General features: G+C 43.1%; 1 protein-coding gene and 1 long non-coding RNA gene across 8 annotated transcripts in view; one reads left to right on the top strand and one right to left on the bottom strand.

Moving 5' to 3' along the window:
• lhfpl4a (LHFPL tetraspan subfamily member 4a) overlaps positions 1-20,415 on the top strand; it is a 236,792-nt gene that overhangs the window by 138,113 nt on the left and 78,264 nt on the right. For 3 of the 7 annotated variants that reach the window (XM_078414128.1, XM_078414131.1, XM_078414132.1), the window contains exon 3: positions 1,189-1,205. The exons of 1 other annotated variant lie outside the window; for it this stretch is intronic. In XM_078414128.1, coding sequence (XP_078270254.1) covers positions 1,189-1,205 — 17 coding nt within the window. Of the gene's footprint in view, positions 1-1,188; positions 1,206-9,677; positions 10,692-14,218; positions 14,583-14,605; positions 14,913-20,415 lie in introns of those variants that run through there. 3 more of the 7 variants (XR_013548365.1, XM_078414130.1, XM_078414127.1) reach the window with 3 other exon arrangements.
• Positions 4,205-20,415, bottom strand: part of LOC144601756 (uncharacterized) — a 74,992-nt gene continuing 58,781 nt past the window's right edge. Inside the window, exon 3 of the long non-coding RNA XR_013548366.1 lies at positions 4,205-4,294. This is a non-coding gene — a long non-coding RNA (uncharacterized LOC144601756). The remainder of the gene's footprint in view (positions 4,295-20,415) is intronic.

The raw sequence follows: 20,415 nt of genomic DNA, 5'->3' as shown, positions 1-20,415 counted from the left end.
CTGAGCAATACAGTACTAAAAGAAGACCAATGGTACTGGAGCTAACTGTAAATAACAAATGGTGTTAACAGTGCCGACATGAACAAAGCATTTCACCTTACAGCTCGAACGTGTCAGATTCCAGGAGTAAAAACAATTTGCTACAGATTTTGAATTTTCATTTTGAACCCAATTAATAGAAATCGTGCCAAATCAAGTTTTATTTTGACAGTGTAGTTTTTTAAAAATAATCCTAGCTTTTAATCGTTTGCCCATATTCCTACTACCAGTGAGAAAAAACATCAGACGTAATCTTTTACAGATTATTAAATTAATTTGTAATCTACAAAACCGTCCACGTGTCTGAATCTTCACATATGCCCAATTATTTTTCATTGATGGGCCAACTATGTCTGCCACTATCTCCCCCTCCTCCCCACACCCCTCCTTCTCCCTCCCCCCCGCCCCCCCTTCCCCCCCCCACACCCCTCCCTCTTCCCCCCCCTTCCCCCCACCCCCACCCCTCCCACTCCCACCCCCTCTTCCAGACCACAAACTGAGCTGACTCATTGGCAGAAATACTGCAGAGTTCGGGCCCAGGGATTGCACCAAGGGGTAGTAATGGGACCATCCTGTCAACGGGTCTGTCTTTATAGAGTTTGGACGTTCCCCCCGTGACTGCCTGGGTTTTTTTCCGGGATACTCCGGCTTCCTACCGCACTCCAAAGATATACAGGTTTGTAGGTTAATTGGCTTCGGTAAAATTGTAAATTGTCCCTAGCTGGTAGGATAGTGTGAGTGTATGGGGTGATGGCTGGTCGGCGCGGACTTGGTGGGCCGAAGGGCCTGTTCTCTGAATCTGAGCCTGTATCTCTGAAGTCTAAATTCTAAAGTCAACTGGAACGGCCAAAAGAATAATTGAATGATCTGATGAGAATGATTTGGCCCGTCACGTTGGTTAACCCAGCCCAGGGAATGATATCTGGATCTGACTGCAGTCATTAGTCCCACTTAACACTGGGCCCATCCTCTCATACATTTCAGTGATGGAAGTGAAACTGGAAGGTTGCAATTTCAGAAACAACTGAAAAGACTGAGATGGGCAGAGGGGGGTTAAGTGGGTAAAGTGGGGATGCTCTATTTTGTGTTTCTATGAGGACAAACTATTCATTACATTTATTGCTTTTTTTAATTTCTGTTGTTTTTCAGATTTCACCGGTCCCGCGGTAAGTGGAAACCATGTTATTTCATGTAATTTCGTCTGGAGAACAGAGCAGTGAGATACAGGCTACCAACTTAACACCAAATGACCGTGTTAAGAAATGAACTGGCTTTTGTGTTTAATGCAAACAGGTTTTGAAAATGGGAACAACTGTTGCTAAAATATAAAAATCAGTGTCTTTTGAAAAGACCACGTTATAGAATGATGGCAGGCGATCGCTGCAAAGGTTTTTTTTTTGTTATAGCAAGTACAGGCCCAAGATTCATTGTGTATATTTTTGGTTTGCTTTTGAACAAAACACTAGATTGCTTATATTTATATACAAGCAACCCATGTCTCTCCATATTAGGTGTTGTTTCTCAAAGAGCCAGTAGGCAGGCGAACACCTTCCCTCTCATGCCCAAGTAGCTCTCTGCATGATGGATGATTTAGGTGAACTACCAGCTTATTTACTTCAGGCATTTCCCCTTCTCTGGTCTTTCATATGGTGTCTTCCATCTCTTAGCACTGAAAAGATCAAGAACTCGCTGTGGGAATCCACGGCGATCATTATTTTCACCGTCCAGCACACAAAAAGCCTACCACACTGCAAACAAAAGGAGGGCAGTTAATAGGTGATAATATATAAGGCAGGAAATTCACTGACAGCAAAGGAAATAAAATGCAGCATTTTGAATGTACAGGGATTCTAAATTGAATACCTTTTGGAACCTTTACACAAGTTTAGCATATTGTTTAAAGACAAGAAAACAATACCATGCTTATAAAAAGTAGCAGCAATATATTAAGAATGTATATAATATATATATATATATATATATATATATTATTTTATATACTGTACAGAATGCTGTTGCTTGTATATAAATATAAGCAATCTAGTGGTTTGTTTGTATTACATTTGTATAGCTTGACTTGTTCATGCATTTAGTGTAGAGATACAATGTGTTGGTATATACAATGAAAAAGGTGCATAATCCAGAATCCAGTTGTTTATTCAGCCCATTTAGTAGGAACATCTTACGTATTACATCAGTATATTTCTTCTAACTTTAAAATTACAATCTTATTCAGTTAATAAACTGGTTACTTATTTGTTTTCTCTTGAGGAGTGGAGAGACTCGATGGACCGAATGGTCTAGTTTTGCTCCTATGTCTTATAGTCTTACTGTGCTGGAATCTGTGTCAGTCCAAGTGTAACCCCACATATCAACACCCCTCTTGTCAGTGTCATAAGGGTCTGACTAGGAATGTTTTTTAAAATAAATAACTTCCTGAGGTTGATGCAGCTTATTTCAACACTTATTGTTAAAAACCCTTTGCACAAAATTACTAGCTGAGTAGTTTTGTGGCTAAGTTAGGTGAGGTAGAGTGAGTTTCATGACTGGAGCAGTGTGTGACTCTATTCATGGGATACCTAATATTCGGGCCGTTAAAAGCCATTTACCATCTGTCAGTGTGATGTTGGGGGAAGAGAGCTATGATTGGGAGAGGAACAGTTTCAGCCCATCACGTAAACCTGGACCGAAGTTCAATGTTAACACAATATGCTGAGAATAATGGATAAACCCGGAGTCCCCAAAATGTCAGTAATCTAAACTTAAATTATACCACAGACCACAGGCATGACACTTTTATAACTCTTACTTCCAGAACCGACACAAAAACCTGGCATATCAGATTGCAAGTGTAAGCATGCTCGGTGCCATTTAAAAAAAGTCCTAGATAGACACAAAATGCTGGAGTAACTCAGGGGGCGGGCAGCATCACTGGACAAACGGAGAAGTGACTTTTCAGGTCAGCACCTTTCTTCAGTCCAGACCCGAAACGTCACCTGTCCATGTTCTCCAGAGATGCTGCTTGACCCGCTGAATTACTCCAGCATTTTGTCTCTATAAACCAGCATCTTTTTATTACATTAAAAAATCTTATATTCACAGATCACTTCATTATAATTTATTTTTGAGGATTTGTTTGTTAATTTGTATTTTTGTTGACTCTTCCTATGCCTTGTGTCACGTTCTCTCATAAACTGGATAGATACACCTCTCAACTTCCCAATAAACAAATATAAGATTTAACCCCTAAGGGTGTTTCTCTCTCACGCTTCATCACCGTAGAGGCAAATCAATTGCATGCACTTTATGACATGCTAAGATGTGTATTAAGGACCCAATCATTGGTGTAAATTGACAATTATACAAACCAATTGAATCTATAATGCTGAGGTATGAAGAAGGGTCTCGACCCGAACGTCACTTAATTCCTTTTCCCCAGAGATGCTGTCTGACCCGCTGAGACTTTTTATGTCTATTTTCGTCTCCATTATGCTATTGTTAGTGACATTTGTTCACCAGGGAAATCTAAACATGTTATGACAATACAGAATGCTGGAGTAACTCAGTGGGACAGGCAGCATCTCTGGAGAGAAGGAATGGGTGACATTTCGGGTCGAGACCCTGCCTGTCCTGCTGAGTTATTCCGGCATTTTGTGTCTTCCTTCGAATTAAACCAGCGTCTGCAGTTCTTTCCATGACAATACAGATATCAGTAGCAATTGCACACCTCGTTGTCACCTTCCCCACAATGAACAATGATCCATTCCACATTTTCCTTGAGCTCCGTCCCCCTTTGATCTCTTGTTTTCACTCCTTACCCTTCCATATCTCTATGTCTCCCTCTCCCCTAACTCTCAATCTGAAGAAGGTCTCAACCCTAAACGTCACCCATTCCTCCTCTCCAGAAATGCTGCCTGCCCTGCTGTGTTACTTACTCCAGCATTTTGTGTCGCATCAGAAGTGATTCCCAGCATTAACATCAACACGCTACACGTTCCACTTAACTGATGCACAATGACATTCACACACGGAATGTACATCCTGTGGTGCCATCAGTCGTGGTTTATTGAGCTGCAGTTAATGATTGAAGAATTTTAATGTTATTACTTGATTTGAATTGAGACTTACCTAAATCAAATCTCAACTGGTGAACAATTACGATGCGGCCATTAATTCCACACGTGAAGCCATAAAGCAGGTTGGGAGTGTTCGCCAGTTGACTGCATTCATCTTTTGTGACTCTTTCCTCTAACCTCTGTTAAGCAAAATCACATATGCATTGTTTATGCAAGCAAACAATGAGCCAAGATATTACCCTTCTCTGCTCTCCGCATCAGCATGACAAACAGCTCATGGTGAGATTATTGCCAAGAGGTTCTGACATACATGCCTGACATTTGCTCATCTTCACTGAGAAACAACTCACGCAAGTAGTGGGCCCTGGGTGAATTATACATTTTGTGCAATTTAGCCCCATGCATCCACACGGGGAGAAAGTACAGTCCCGGCAGTTTTAGATAGCACCAACCTTAGCGTAATCACATTCCCTTGTGTTTCAGAAAAGCACTCAGAAAATCATGGCATGGAAAGAGGGCATTCAGCCCATTGTGTTCATGTTGGCAAAAATGGACTTTACATTAAAACTGTTCTTCACCTTTTGATCTATAGCTCTGCAGGTTATGGCTGCTCTAGCACTTACTTAATGCATGACTATTCAATTTGCATGGTTACATTTGTTACATTATAGATTATTAATTTAGTGCTTTTGTTGCATAAATTACAGTTTTATTAAGTTGACCTCATACTTCTTAGAAACTTGTTTGAGACAGTTTAGTTTTGTTTAGAGATACAGCACGGAAACAGGCCCTTCGGCCCACCGGGTCCGCGTCGGCCAGCGATCCCCACACCCACTAGGGACAATTTTTACATTTACCAAGCCAATTGACCTACATACCTGTACGTCTTTAGAATGTGGGAGGAAACCGAAGATCTCGGAGAAAACCCACGCAGGTCACAGGGAGAACGTACAAACTCCGTACAGACAGCACCCGTAGTCGGGATTGAACCCGGGTCTCCGGTGCTGCATTCGCTGTAAGACAGCAACTCTACCGCTGTGCCACCGTGCCGCCCTAACCTTGCTTTGTATTGATAGAGATCAATATACTCTTGCCATTCATCATGGTTAGATTCAAACAGAGTTCCAACAGGGTAAAGTGTTGGAGATATCTTTCTACCCTTCTACAGACTAAGGAAACCTTGTTTGGTGGAATTTGTGTTTAATTTAGTCTAGTTGAGTTGAGTTGAGTTTAGTTAGTTTAGTTAGTTTAGGTTAGTATAGTTTAGAGATATCGTGTGGTCATAGGCCCTTTGACCCACCAAGTTCACACTGCCAATCAATCACCCGTACACTAGTTCTATGCAATCCCACTTTCACATCCTACACACTAGGGGCAATTTACAGAGGCCAATTAAGCTACAAACTTGCACGTCTTTGGAATGTAGGAGGAAACTGAAGAAAACCCACGTGGTCACAGGGAGAACGTATGAACTCTACACTGACAGCATTCGAGGTCAGGATCACGTGCTGTGAGGCAGCAGCTCTATTGCCCCACTGTGCCACACTGTCATTAAGGAATAACGTCTCCCAGCAACAAACCCACCTGCCTTTCCAGCCACTTGTAATTTTTAGACAGGGGCGTGAAATAGGTGAACAGTGCTCCCAACCAAAACAACAGAATGGAGTCTACTTAATCCCAACGAGTTAGGGTTCAATGATGTCCCTGGAAATGCCATTCATTTGACCTTATCACACAAGGCAACCAATCCCCAAACCAGAGAGAGTTTCTAAGTCAGAACATTCTGCAGAATTTTTTAATTCCATGCCAATAATGGTCTTTCCTCCTTCCATGAATAACCCCACCTGTAAATATGCAAAATACATCACCAGGCACGGCAGTTTTCCTCAAGAATTTACAGATAAATAATCTCTCGTGTGGACATTAAGGTAGTTTTTCATAAATATTGAGGAAATTAAGCTCTCACTTACTCCCAATAAACCAGCCATTACCAATTGCCAACACTGGAGTTTTCTGTTAGCAGAGAACATAAGTAGTCACGCACATCACAGTGTCTGCAAACTTGTGTAATAGTAGAACATGAAGCCTTTGGCTTGTCAATAATATAAATAACATCCGAGAAATAGCTGTAATTGGGAACTGGAAAGGAAGGGGGAGCTTAGGAAAATTCACAACCATCGATTGGGAAATAGTAAATGTACCTTCTGCATTGAAAAAGGGAAGGCAACAGAAATCAGGAAACTACTGGCCGGTTAGCTAACATCTGTTAAAGGGAATATATTAGAACTGTTATTAAAGGTGTACAATGCATAGATTTCTGGATTTTGATGAGTTCAGTTCAGTTAAGATCAGAAATACAGCGCGGAAAGAGGCCCTTTGACTCACCTTGTCCGGGCTGACCAGTGAACCCTGTACACTAGCAATATCCTACACACGAGGGACAATTTACAATGTTTACCGAAGCAAATTAACCTACAAACAGGTATGTCTTTGGAATGTGGGAGGAAACTGGAGCACCCGGGGAAAACCCGCACAGTCACGGGGAGAACGTACAAAACTCCGTACAGACAGCACCCATAGTCAGGATCGAACCCGAGTCTCTGGTGCTGTAAGGCAGTAACTCTACCGCTACACCATCGTGCCGCCCTTTAGTAGAGAACACTCAGCGTAGGGCTAATGCCTCTGATTTTCTCCTTTGACACTTGGCTGAGCCTTGATCTTGTAACACACTGCTTTAAAATTGCCCGTCTGAGACGGGGATTGCTGTTTTGAGGGAAATAGGCCAAACGTGGGCAAATGGAATCACCTTAGATGGGGCATGTGGGTCAGCATGGACATTTCCATGGTGTAGGACTCTTGAACATGGAAACTATAACACGGAATGAAGGCATCAAATGTATGGTTGTTACATGTGCTGATGACACCAAGATAGGGAGGAGAGTAAACTGTGAAAGGACATAAAGGGGCCACAATAGAATATTAAGATTAAGTAAGTGGACAAAGATCTGGCAATGGAATATTATGTGGGAAAATGCGGAATTGACAGAAAGAATTGATAAAAGCACTTTATCTGATTAATGAGATTGTGGACTCTGAAATCAAAGGGACCTTTCACCCTCGTACATGATTCTCGAAAGGCCAAGAAGCGGGTTTTATAAATAAGTAGAAAAGTTAACAGAATGTTTTTGCTTATTGTGAGTGAATGGAATGGAAAAGTAGGAAGGTTGTACTGAAGCTAAGTCAGGCATTGGTGCGATTGCCTCTGGTGTACTATGTGCAGTATTGATCTGCTTATTTAAAGAAGGATGCTAATGTTTGGAAGTTCAGAGAAGATATGCTCAACCAAACCGGGAACAGAGGGATTTTAATTTAGTTTTGAGATAGGGTGTGGAAACAGGCCCTTCGGCCCACTGAGTCCAGGCCGCCTATTGATCACCCGTACAATAGTTTAATATTATCCCACTTTCGCATCATATACATTAGGGGGAATTTGAAGAAGCTAATTAACCTACAAACCCGCACGTCTTTGGGTTGTGGGAGAAAACCCGAGCACCCGGAGAAAACCCACATGGTCACAGGGAGAACGTACAAACTCCACGCAGATCAAACCTCGGTCACTGGCACTGCAAGTCAGCAGTTCTGCCGCTGAGTCTCTGTGCTGATTGCATTATTAGGAAATATTGGGCCGGCTGGCCTTGTATCTACTGAAGTTTTAAAGAGCAAGAAAGGACTTGATTGATACATATAAGGCCTTAAGAGTTGTTGAGAGAGAGCATGTGGAAAGTATGATTCCTCCAGTGGGTGTACTGTATCTGCAAGCAAAGTCACGGTTCATTAAAAATGAGTCATCTAAGACAAATATCAGTTCATAAGTTCATAATTTCATAGGTTATAGGATCAGAATTAGGTCATTTGGCCCATCGTCTACTCCGCCATTCAATCATGGCTGATCTATCTTTCCCTCTCAACCCCATTCTCCTGCCATCTCCCCATAATCCCTGACACCCGTGCTAACCAAGAATTTATCAATCTCCGTCATAAGAATACCCATAGACTTGGCCTCCACAGCCTTCTATGGCAATGAATTCCACAGATTCTTCACCCTCTGACTAAAGAAATTCTGCTTATTATTAGGGGAAATTTTCTGTGAGAGAAGGTAGACACAAAACGCTGGAGTAACTCAGCGGGTCAGGCAGCATCTCGGGAGAGAAGGAATGGGTGATGTTTCAGGTCAAGACACTTCTTCAGACCATGGGTGACATTTCAGGTCGAGACCCTTCTTCAGACTGAGACCAACCTTTTCTGTGAGAGATGCAGTTCTTTGGAACTCCCCTCCTCATAGTGTGTTGGAAGTAAAGTTGTTGAATATTTTTAAGGCAGGGATAGACAAATACTTGCTGAGCAATGCTAAGCAAATGTGTGCTACCATCGGTTGGCATCAGATAAGCCAAGATTTTATGACGTTTGACGGCACTGGGCCTGTACTCGCTGGTTTAGGATGGGGGGGACCTCACTGAAATTTACCAAATAGTGAAAGGTCTGGATAGAGTGAATGTGGAGAAGATGATTCTACCAGTGAGAGAGTCTAGCCTCAGAATAAAAGGACATACCTTTAGAAAGGAGGTGAGGAGGAATTTATTTAGTCAGAGGGTGGTGAATCAGTAGAATTCATTGCCACAGACGGCTGGGGAGGCCAAGTCAATGGATATTTTAAGGCGGAGATTGACATATTCTTGATTTGTACAGGTGTCAGGGGTTATGGGGAGAAGGCAGGAGAATGGGGTTAGGAGGGAAAGATAGATCAGCCATGATTGAACGGCGGAGTAAACTTGATGGGCTGAATGGCCTAATTCTGCTCATGGAACGTATGACCTTATGAACTTTTCTAAACGACGGAGGACATTTGAGGGAGTGAGGAGCCGACTCCTGCATCCAATTGATATGTTTGTGTACATCGTGACTGGGTCAAAAACAAACAAGCAGCAAGTAAATCAAAGTTTACAGCCAGATATTATGCTATGGTGGAAGAGTTAATGGATGGTGATTCAACAGTTGGTACCACCAACAAAGGGCAGAAGGAATGCAATCTAAATCCTAAAGTTCAGAAGGAATGCAATAACATGTCGATTAAAATGTGTCATTAAAAACATCCAGCCAGCTTAGCTGAAAATGTTTCACCACAATCAAAAGTATAGCAAAGGGAAGATCTGATCTTCAACAGATTAAGTTGCAATGGAACTAGTGGAGGACTACAGCCATAAAGTATTAACAATGAAAAGAGAAACTCCTCCAATTCTTGCCTACTGAAACCCTGCATTATATTGGAACCCTGAGCCAGGATTTGCCTCCACACTTTCCGGTAAGTAATTGCTGTTGTGTTCCGTACGTTTAACGATAAACGAGTTATAGTAACAAGTGCAATTAATCCAGAACTACAGATAAACAGATAATTTACATTAATAGATCGGACATTTTTTTGAGAGATTTACAAATATGTTCATTGATAAGGACTTCCGATTCTGAAGGCACAGGGACACTAATTTATTTCTGTTGTCTTCACAGATATATCGGGACTCTCTGCCTCCGCCACAAGTCGTACCTCACCGCCAACGTCAGAGGCAGCTGGCCACCTGACAACATCCGACTCCACAAGCGCGTCCGTTTCCTCCCCCACCCAGATTGTGCTCACTAGCGTAACTCCCATTTCACCTTCCTTACAAACTTTGGTTCGATCTCCTCTGCAGGAGAACGGCATGGAGGAGTTAGCAGTGCCGGTGGAGGAGGGTGAATCAGACAGACCCGCCGCGGACAGCGGCAGTCACAACGAGGGGTCGCCTGAGCACGATTACGAGGGCGCGGATATTGAGGGGCAGGCCTTCAAGGCGAAAGTGTTAGTGCATCAACAGGATATTCACCGGGCGGTGAAGCACTTCCACAGATCCATGGACCAAAGACTGGAAGAGATCCAAGGTTCTCTCTTTGACCTGAATGAGGTGTTAGACACCAGAATAGGCGCCGTGCAGACCTGCCTGGTGGCCCATGGAGTCAGTGACTTGGTGTCAGTCCTGAAGGAGGGGCTGATAGATCTCAAGGAAGGATTGCAGACAGCGATCAGGGAAGGTTTCTCGGAGCTGAGGGAGTCCATGAAAGCTGGTTTTAACCAGCTGGATGGCCGACTTGAGCACATGGAAAGCACGCTGGAAGAAGCCTTGGGACACCAACAGCTGGAGGATGCCACTCACGCCAGCAATCTGTCCTTGTTGGTGACCAGCTCGAGCACAATAACCACGGAAACCTACCAGGTGGACATTGGGCCTTCCATTCAGATGTGTCAACAGATCTCTTGCCATGACGCACATACGTCAGCCAGCACCGCGGCCCTCTCCATTATCCACAGCCCACAGATTGACATGTCTCTCTCATCCACTGACATCACAATGACAAGATCACAGTCTGCCGCCAGCGGCCACTCACTGAAAAGATGCTGCAAGGTCACACTGGAGAAACTACCACAGTACAAGCATTAGGCACGCACACTTCATCAGTATGTAAATAAAAACAAAATAATGCCATTTCATCCTTGTATTTGCTTCCGTTATTTGTAACGTCTCAAAGATTTTAACTTGTCCAACTTGTGTTGTGAATGAATCACACGAAAGCATTTGTCTTTCATGAGGATCTTTGACTTCACATTTTTACCGTCACTTTATTCCATATAATTCAAGATAAATAAATATAGGCGAGCGTTTTGTACGGATCGATAATGTTTCTGTGAACAGCACAAAAAAAAAAGGCAGTTTGTCACTTCTTCAGGTGAAGTCATCCAAAGGCCCAGTGCCAAGACAATCACCCTTTGGGACAGACACTGCCCAGTTCTTGACCTCTGCTTGCACAACACCCATCCTCCCCTCATCAAGTTGAACGCCTTCTTTATACTGCCAGTTTGTATAACACACCGTACACAGCAAAGATTCACCTCCCTGGCTGGAAGACTGAGAATACGTCCATCCTGCCTTCAGTCGAGCACATCAGTTGTGGGATATCTCTCTGCAATGCCGAAGCCGCAATCTGCTTTATTCCATGGGTTTCACTCTCGTGTCTTCAGCCACTGATTCAAAGCAGACTCTCGGCTCAACCGAGACTCAAACTTGCACACACGGCCGCCCTCCTCGAAACATGCTGCTACACATGAGTCAAGTAAATGAAAGGGATTGAGTATTGATTCAGGGACTTCCACAGCGATCTCGATGACAAGATGCACTGCTCCGCCGAGCATCTTCACACTTCGGGAATCAAATTCCTCACCGATGGCACAGACAAGATGATCTTCAGGGACATTGAGGTTGTGCAAGGTCAAACACAGCTGGAACTTTAAAAGAAAAACCTTAAAACAGTGCAATATTTTGTCAGCCTTCGGAATCGTTCTCCGGTAGAGGAATGAAAGATGAAAGAAGATTGTATCTTGATTGCCTCGAGCAAACTGAAATTTGCCTGATGAACCACCTGCACCAGAATGTTGGTGGTACATTGTGACTAAAGGAAATTCGAGGTAGGTGTAACTGTGAAAGCCACAGGTAGAGTATTGGGAATGAAGGAACAGAGTTTCAATGTCAAGCACTAAATCTCACGACTTTATGTTGCCCCTCAGTTCATGTGAACCTCAACAATCTCTACAATGAATTTGTATCCTTTGCTCAATAGTACAGTCAATCTAAATGCATTGGTTCTAACTCAACTTTCCCCATGGACCACGATGCACTTTGTGCCAAATGAAGAATTGCTTCTCATAATCTCCCTTAAAATGGCAAGTACTGATAATGAGTATCGGTCCACTTGGAAAAGAGAAGAGATTTGATCTAATTCATTGGGAAGATTTGCATCAAGAATTTAGACACCTGTGAGCAGCAGGTTGTCATAAGATCATAAGGAATAGGAGTAGAATGAGGCCGTTGGGCCCATCAAGTCTACTCCATCATTCAATCATGGCTGATCTATCTCTCCTTCCTAACCCCATTCTCCTGCCTTCTCCCCCTAACCTCTGACACCTGTACTAATCAAGAATCTATCTATCTCTGCCTTAGAAAAAATATCCACTGACTTGGCCCCTGAGCGGCTGGCTCACAGCTCCTGTAACCCAGAATCCTGCCGGTTCTCGGGTGCTGTCCGTGTGGAGTTTGCACGTTCTCCCTGCGACCGTGTGGGTTTCGTCCAGGTGCTCCAGTTTCCTCCCACATCTCAAAGGCGTGCGGGTCTGTAGGTTAATTGGCCTCTGTTAGTTGCCGCTAGTGTGTAGGGAATGGATGATAACATGGAACTAGAAATAGTATGAGCGGGTGATTGACGGTCGGCATGGACTCGGTGGGCCGAAGGGCCTGTTTCCATGTTGTATGTTTTAATTCATTCAATCTCCACTGCCGTCTCCCTGGAGATTATACATTCTCCCCACACAAGGCTTCTTCCCATATCCAAAGATGTGACGGTTAGTAAGTTAATTGGCCTTTGTAAACTTCCTCTGGTATGTAATTGCTCTTGGAGTTGGAGAAGCTGAATGAGATAAAAAAAAGATGGAATTAGCGTGAATGTGTGCTTGATGCTTGGTGTGGACTCATTGGGCCAAAGGACCTGTTTCCATTCTGTATGACTCCTGTTCCTGAGGAGCATGTTATAGGAAAGGCATTGTCAAGCTGGAAAGGGTGCAGAGAATATTTACGTGGATGTTGCCAGGACTCGAGGGCCTGAGCTTTAGGGAGAGGTTGAGCAGGCTAGGACTCTATTCCTTGGAGCGCAGGACGATGAGGGGAGATCTTATAGAGGTGTACAAAATCATAAGCCGAATAGATTGGGTAGACGCACAGAGTCTCTTGCGCTAAGTAGGGGAATCAGGAACCTGGGGGGTAGTTTTTTTCACGCGAAGTGTAGTGGGTGTGTGGAACGAGCTGCTGGAGGAGGTAGGCACTGTTGCAATTTTTAAGATCATTTCGATAGGTACATGGATAGGACAAGTTTAGAGGGATATGGGCCAAACATAGGAAGGTGGGACCGGTGTAGATGGCCTAGGATGACTCTGTGACTCTGTGACTCTGTGACTCTATGAGTATATTATGTGCCCATATTGAAAGACGAGGTCAGTGGTGGATAGTTGGTACTGCTTCATTCTTATTGTTTTAAGAAGACAGTTTTGATGCAACTGGGTGCTTAGTTAGAACTTTTCGGAGGTCAGTTAAGGCTCAACTTTAAGTACCTCTGGAGTTACATGCAGCCCAGATTAGGTAAGGGTGGCAGAAGTAATCTCCCAATAAGCATTAATGACCAGATGATAATGTGGTAAATTTACGATGGACATTGCTGAAGCTGGTTTATTTTTTATTTAATTCACTGAATTTAAATTTAATTGCTAAATTACACTCTTTCATTGTGGGATTTGAATGTGCAGCTTTCACTTAACTATGCCACTGCGCTCTCTGCAAATGCTTCTGAAATAGATTTAACCGTAGTTAGTTAGCTGTCTTTCAATTGAGACTTTCCTTACTCAACAATGGATGTGTTCTTGCATGTAACTTTGGCTGTAACCAAGAATGAGTCTGTGGCATTGAAATTAATTGCCATAGTCACCTTGATAGTTACTGGCAATGCAGTGCCGACCCTGCTCCAAGAGTGCAGGTTTCAGTGGATGTATTCTCATTAATGCACAATCATTAATGCACTATCAGGGCTGCACAGTGGCGCAACAGTAGAGTTGCTGTCTTTCAGCCCCAGAGACCCGGGTTTGATCCTGACCACGGGTGCTGTCTAGATGGAGTTTGTACGTTCTCTCTCTGATCGCGTGGATTTTCTCCTGGTGCTCCGGTTTCCTCCCACACTCTAAAGACGTGCAGGTTTGTAGGTTAATTAGCTTCAGTAAGTTGTAAAATTGTCCCTAGCATGTGTAGGTTAGTGTAAGGGGTGATTGCTGGTCAGCGGGGATTCGATGGGTCAAAGGGCCTATTTCTGGGCTGTATCGCTGAGGTCTAAATCATCTTACATAATGGTGATGTTCAGGATAAAGCATTGGCTTCTCAGGAAGATGAGGTGATGGTGAGTTCTCCTTGCTTTCTCTCTTCCAGCAGTTTGTTATGACGTGCACGCCCTCCACACTTTCTCCCAGCCCAGCTGAATTACCAAGCTGAAGCATCAGTGTCTGGCAGCAATTGGTTTGTGCTGGGCTCTGTCAACATCTCCCACATTGATGAGGCCAGTTCAGAAAACACAGTCTGAAGGCAGTCTGAAGAAGGGTCTCGACCCAAAACGTCGCCTATTCCTTTTCTCCAGAGATGCTGCCTGATCTGCTGAGTTGCTCCAGCTTTTTGTGTCCGACTATAGAAAACACCAATCACTTATAGAGTCACGGCAAGAGCCAGATAACCGTGAAATAGTATCTGGTTAATGATGCTGTTATGTAACATTGGCGGGGAGTGGTGGGGTTGTTGTTACTGCTGCTGTGTGTCTTTCAGCTGTGCAAATGTAGAAGAGGGTGTTAGCCAGAGCGTTGAACTCCAAACTGTAAGTGATTGCATCAAGTCAATGTTGCTCACAGCTCATGTTGTCAACCACTGGCTCTGCGTACCTACACTGTGTTGGCCCCCTGCACACAGACACCCTCACCACCATGCCATTCAGCCCACCAACGTACACTGGGAGCCTCAGATGCCATTGTGGAGGTTTCTAGCAGCACCTACCATTGCTACTGATCCAAATGTGTGCCATTATTAGTCTGCAACTGTCCGTCTTAAACACAACTGTGAATGCCTGGTTCCAAAGGTGAGAAAGTGTCACATTTCCATACTTGTCACTTGCTGACAGTTCTGCAGGAAAATGCTGGCTTTTTTGAGTCCCCTTTTGAGTCCACTCTCTGGCTCACTGCTGCATGGAGGCCAGAGATGAGCTGGGCATCAGATACCAACATATCTGACTGAAACATCACCTATGCACGTTCTCCAGAGATGTTGCCTGAGTTACTCCAGCACTCCGTGTCTATATCTGACCTGCTGCTATGCTGTGGATCACGAGACGTAGCAGGTCCCATCACTAACCTGGACTGAAAAGATTATGTGTGGATAACTGGTTTGGTTTCCTCTTAGTCTTTTTTTTAAACTGGTTTGGAGCATTTAAAAGTCTGTTTCAGTAAATTTGTTATCTTTGAGCAATTTTGAAATTTAAGTTCAAATCTATTTGAACCGTCTTTAAAAGTCACTGAACATGGGAGACATTTGAAATCCATTCAAAGGTCTTTGAGAGCAGCAGCAGTCAACGCCATCAAGTTCATGTCCATAAGTGATAGGAGCAGAATTAGGCCATTTGGCCCATCAAGTCTACTCTGCCATTCAATCATGGCTGATCAAGCTTTCCCTCTCAACCCCATTCTCCTCCCCATAACCCCTGACACCCGTACTAATCAAACACTAGCATTTATTTCGAGAAGACTAGGATATAAAAAAAGGGATTGTAAGACACTGGTCAGACTGCATTCGGAGTATTGTGAGCAATTTTGGGCACCATAATCTGAGGAAGTTGGTCCACAGCGAGATCGGCCTCTTCGGCTCTCATCAGTGCACACGGAATGGCCAAGGCAGCCAGTATTCCAAAGGTAGGCACAAAATGCTGGAGTAACTCAGCGGGTCAGGCAGCAACTCAGGAGAGAAGGAATGGGTCACGTTTCAGGTCGAGACCCTTCTTCAGAAGCCGGACTTCTTCAGACCCAACCCAGACTACAGGTCCCGACAGTTGATCTGCCTCTCTTCCCAACAATTCTCCTTCACAACTCTACAGCCAGTATTTCAGTCAGCTCAGTCCCGCAGAGCCTACTGATGAAAGAATGCAGTGCGATGTTGAGAGTATGCTTTGAATGAAGCAAAATCCAGAAAGTTGATTTGGAATTTCCACATTAATTTCAGACTTTCAGTTTGCAGTATCTTGAAGTATTCTTGTTTTGGTAAGAATCTCTTACTTTTGTGAACATCACACTTTGATATCATAACTAAATATAAAAGTTGAATAGGCTGAATTATTAGTACTATACTGTAGTTGCCAAATGATGGAACTCAGGGCAAAGTACAGTATTACATTTCATGCAGGGGAAGTCCTGTATTTGATATTTCTCCACTTACATAATGTAAATATTTCTAAATCATTTACACAACTCGGGAGAATTATCTAAAGAACTATCTATTATTTCGCAACAACTGCCAACTGTTAAATATTTGATGAAAATAAACGGCCAATGTTGGAATCGGGATTTAAATATTTAATGGTTTGTTTAAAATGAACTAATCTTTATGTTCTGTGCTACAACATCGCACAACCAGTGGGTAGTTTATTCACTAATACTGACCTGAGAATTATATTCTGCGCATGAATCTAAATATTGTAAAACTATAAGAGGCAATTTATGCTTTAAATCGTTTTAATTTTTCACGTTCACAATTCATAGGAGCAGAAGTAGTCCATTTGGCCCTTCGAATCTCTCCGTCATTCAATCGTGGCTGTTCTATCTTTCCCTCTCAACCACACTCTCCTGCTTTCTCCTCTGAACCTTTGACGCCCTTACTAATCAAGTACCTGTTAACCTCTGCATTAGAAATTCCCAAAGACTTGTCCTCCACAGTCGTCTGTGGCAATGAATTCCATCGATTCACCACCCTCGGGCTAAAGAAATTCCTCCTCATTTCCTTTCTAAAGCCTCCTTTGATTCTGAGGTTGTGCCCTATGCTCCAAGACTCTCTCACTAATGGAAACATCCTCTCCACATCCACTCTATCTACGCCTTTCATTATTTTGATTGGCTTCTCTGAGATCACTCCTCATCCTTCCAAACTCCACGCGAGTACAGGCCCAGAGCTGCCAAACGCTCACCATATGTTTTTATTGCTGCTTCCCTTCACATCATCTGCACCGCCTCCAAGAATTGACCAAGGAGCCCCAAACGATGAAGAATAATGAATGTCCGATCCTCTCCGGGTTGATTTCATCCCTGCTTCCTTCACCTCAGCTGCAGAGAGGCATGTGAGCATTTCAGTAAAGAGCTTGGCTGGGATCTATTGCTCAGGTCTGCCATGGTGCCAGGCAGAAAAGGCCGAATGTTTTCTTTATATTTGACTAATTTTCAAATGTAAATTCTGCAGAGGATGAGGTTGAACTACTTTTTGCAGCTCTACCACTGTGCCTCTGAGGCTCTGTGCCACACTTTCTTTCATCTAGTTTTGTGTAAAATGATCTGAACAAAATTTCTTCTTTATTTCATATAAACATTAGAACTACTGCTTACCTAAGAGGAATGATGTTTGGCAGAGCATTGCTTATCATTCTCAAGATCCCAGATTGTTGTAAATAAGAGGTTTAGTCTCTGGGCCCCTCTGTTTTTCTGTCATTATGTTAATGTCTTAGCTGCAGATCCTGTGTGCTAATTCACCCTGGGAATTCTGCTGATATTAGACAGCGGTGGAGAAATATTGAACCAAACTGTAAACACATTTATAAAAAATGCATTTGGAACATTATTACAAATGTTTGGAACATTTGGAACATTATTTGGAACACACATCTAAGTCAATATAACAAAGGTATCCATTAAATATTCTAGAGGTACAAGCTTTCTTCATTTTTTATTTACATGCTTATTTTTTGAAACATGTGTAAAAATTAACTTCCCAACCCAAGATTGTTACGTTTGAGTGTTTAGCTTGAATTCTCCACAGTCTGAGCATATTGCAAAAGATTTGTCCCCAGGTGGATTTGTCCCCAGATGGGACAGCTGATAAGACATTCAACATGGCAGGGCCAGCACACAGGTTGGGTCTCAGAAATGAAACAAGTGTACGGAGGTGTTAAATGTCTTCCAGAGATTGCACTAGGGGAACTAAGGACATCGGAGGAATCTATATTTGACTTCATTTGAGAAAGATTTAGGAGGGTTCCTGAGGGGCAACTTCATCACACAGAGGATGGTGCTTATATGAGAAGAGCTGCCAGAGGAAGCGATTGAGGCAGGTTCAACCATGACATTCAAAAGAAATTGGTTCAGATCCATGGACAGGAAGGTTTTGGAGGGATGACATTGGAGGCTTGACACAAGCAGATGGGACATCTTGGTCGACATGAAGTGTTGGGCCGAAGAGCCTATTTCCGTGCTGAATGACTCTATGACTATGACTCTTTTTGGAGGGACACATTAAACGACCACAAACAATACACATATGTATAAATACATAGGTTTAATGATTAAGGAGATGGGGAGCTGGTACCCCTGCATCTGCTGCCTCCACCCCCAACCTATACACACTCATAAAAGACAAGGGATCGACTGTTAAGGGATCACACCACTCTTTATTTTAAAGCAATTTCCAGCTCTCACTTTCTGCCTGCTTGTGTTTCCTTAATGCCTGGCAAATGAGGAACCCCTTGGGACTTCATTTCCACTTTTACGTAGCAATTTTTATTCAGCTGTTCATAGCAACTGTTTTGGGCACCATGTTATAGGAAAGATGTTGTCAAACTGGAAAAGGTGCAGAGATTTACCAGGATGTTGCCAGGACTCAAGGGCATGAGCTATAGGGAATGGTTAAGCAGGCTAGGACTCTATTCTTTGGAGCGTAGGAGGATGAGGGATCACCTTACAGAAGTGTACATAATTGTGAGATGAATAGATCGGGTAAACACACAGAATCTCTTGCCCAGAGTAGGAATCGAGAACCAGAGGACATTGGTTTAAGGTGAGGGGGGAAAGATTTAATAGCAACCTGATGGGTAATTTTTGTAAACAAAGGGTGGTGGGTGCATGGAATGAGGTGCTGGAGGAAGTAGTTGAGGCAAGTATTATCACAGCATTCAAAACATTTAGACAGGTACATGGATAGTCTAGGTTTGGAAGGATATGGGCCAAATACAGGCAGGTTGGACTAGAGTAGATGGGACATGTTGGTCGGCGTGGGCAAGTTGGGATGACGAGCCTGTTTCCATGCTGCATGGCTCCATGACTCTATGACTCTAACTGCTTGTGACTCTGCTTGGTTGATCTAAATCAGGTGTAAATATTGAGCTGCATCTTCCTCAAAAAATACCGATGATGCCATGTGGTTCATCATGTGAGTCAGTCGGAAGATTCAGGAAGGAGAGACAGCGTGGGTTGAGGGGGTTCTCTAAATTCTGTCAGTCAATTTATGCCATCTGTTACTTATCTTCTGTAAGCGCTCATCCATCCTGTTAGAACCTTTTGAGTTTGCAAATTAATTTCCCATCAAATTATGCAGAAATTTTCTGCCCATAATTAGCACTGCCTTTTTGCTTGTGGTTGGCTCAATGCGGATCATTCTCTCTGACCCATGAAGGAAATTGTTAAATTTGCTGAATATCTTTGCTGCACATAATCAAATGTCAAAGATTTTAGAAATGTCAAGTTTTACTCTGGTTTGTGTTTTTCTTCCTCAGTGTTCTTTTGTGTCACTTCTTTTCTCTCTTTCTCTTAATCCATAGTTCCTTTACTTGTTATTTCTTTCTCCACTTGATTTAATTCAAGTTCCCTCTTGCACCCATGCTTCTTTCACAGACCCTAGATCTTATTTGTTGAGTCGGTCGGCAGTTCTTCATTGGCACGCATGCACAGCACAGTGCAATTCTTTTGCACAACCTCATAGGCGCGGTTGCCAGAATTTTGGTTTAAAATTTAAAAAAACAGAAAGCATAAACAGTCCAAAGTCCAGGCCACATGTTGGAGGTCCTGGAGTGCCCCCCCCCCGATCCAGGAAGCCAAGCCGAGTCTATCCAGTACAAGCCGAGTCTATCCAGTCTTTCTTCATATGGAAGTCCTGCCATCCCAGGAATCAATCTTTTGAACCCTCTCTGTACTCCCTCGATGGCAAGAATGTCTTTCCTCAGATTAGGAGACCAAAACTGTACGCAATACTCCAGGTGTGGTCTCACCAATGCCCTGTACAACTGCAGCAGAACCACCCTGCTCCTATACTCAAATCCCCTCGCTACACTTCCTGCAAATGTATAATGCAGTAGTTTTCGTGGTTAAATTATGGGATTGTTAATCCAGTGGAGCTGGACTACTAACCCAGAGACATGCTTTCAAATCCAATCATTATAGTTTGTGAGTCTTAGAATTTCCTTTTTTAACTTCTAGATCTTTAACTGTGAGCATGAAACTTCCAAATTGTTGTTAAAACCAAACATGTTCATGTGCATCTTTCGGATAGAGATCCATTGTCCTCGTTCAGTCTCACTTGTAGCTAACTCAAGACTCAAAACAATGTCATTAATTCTT

The sequence above is a fragment of the Rhinoraja longicauda genome, chromosome 17 (genome assembly GCF_053455715.1).
Source record: "Rhinoraja longicauda isolate Sanriku21f chromosome 17, sRhiLon1.1, whole genome shotgun sequence".
Classification (NCBI taxonomy): domain Eukaryota; kingdom Metazoa; phylum Chordata; class Chondrichthyes; order Rajiformes; family Arhynchobatidae; genus Rhinoraja; species Rhinoraja longicauda.
Note: the sequence above shows the minus strand (reverse complement) of the source record. Positions and strands in the feature narration are given on the sequence as shown.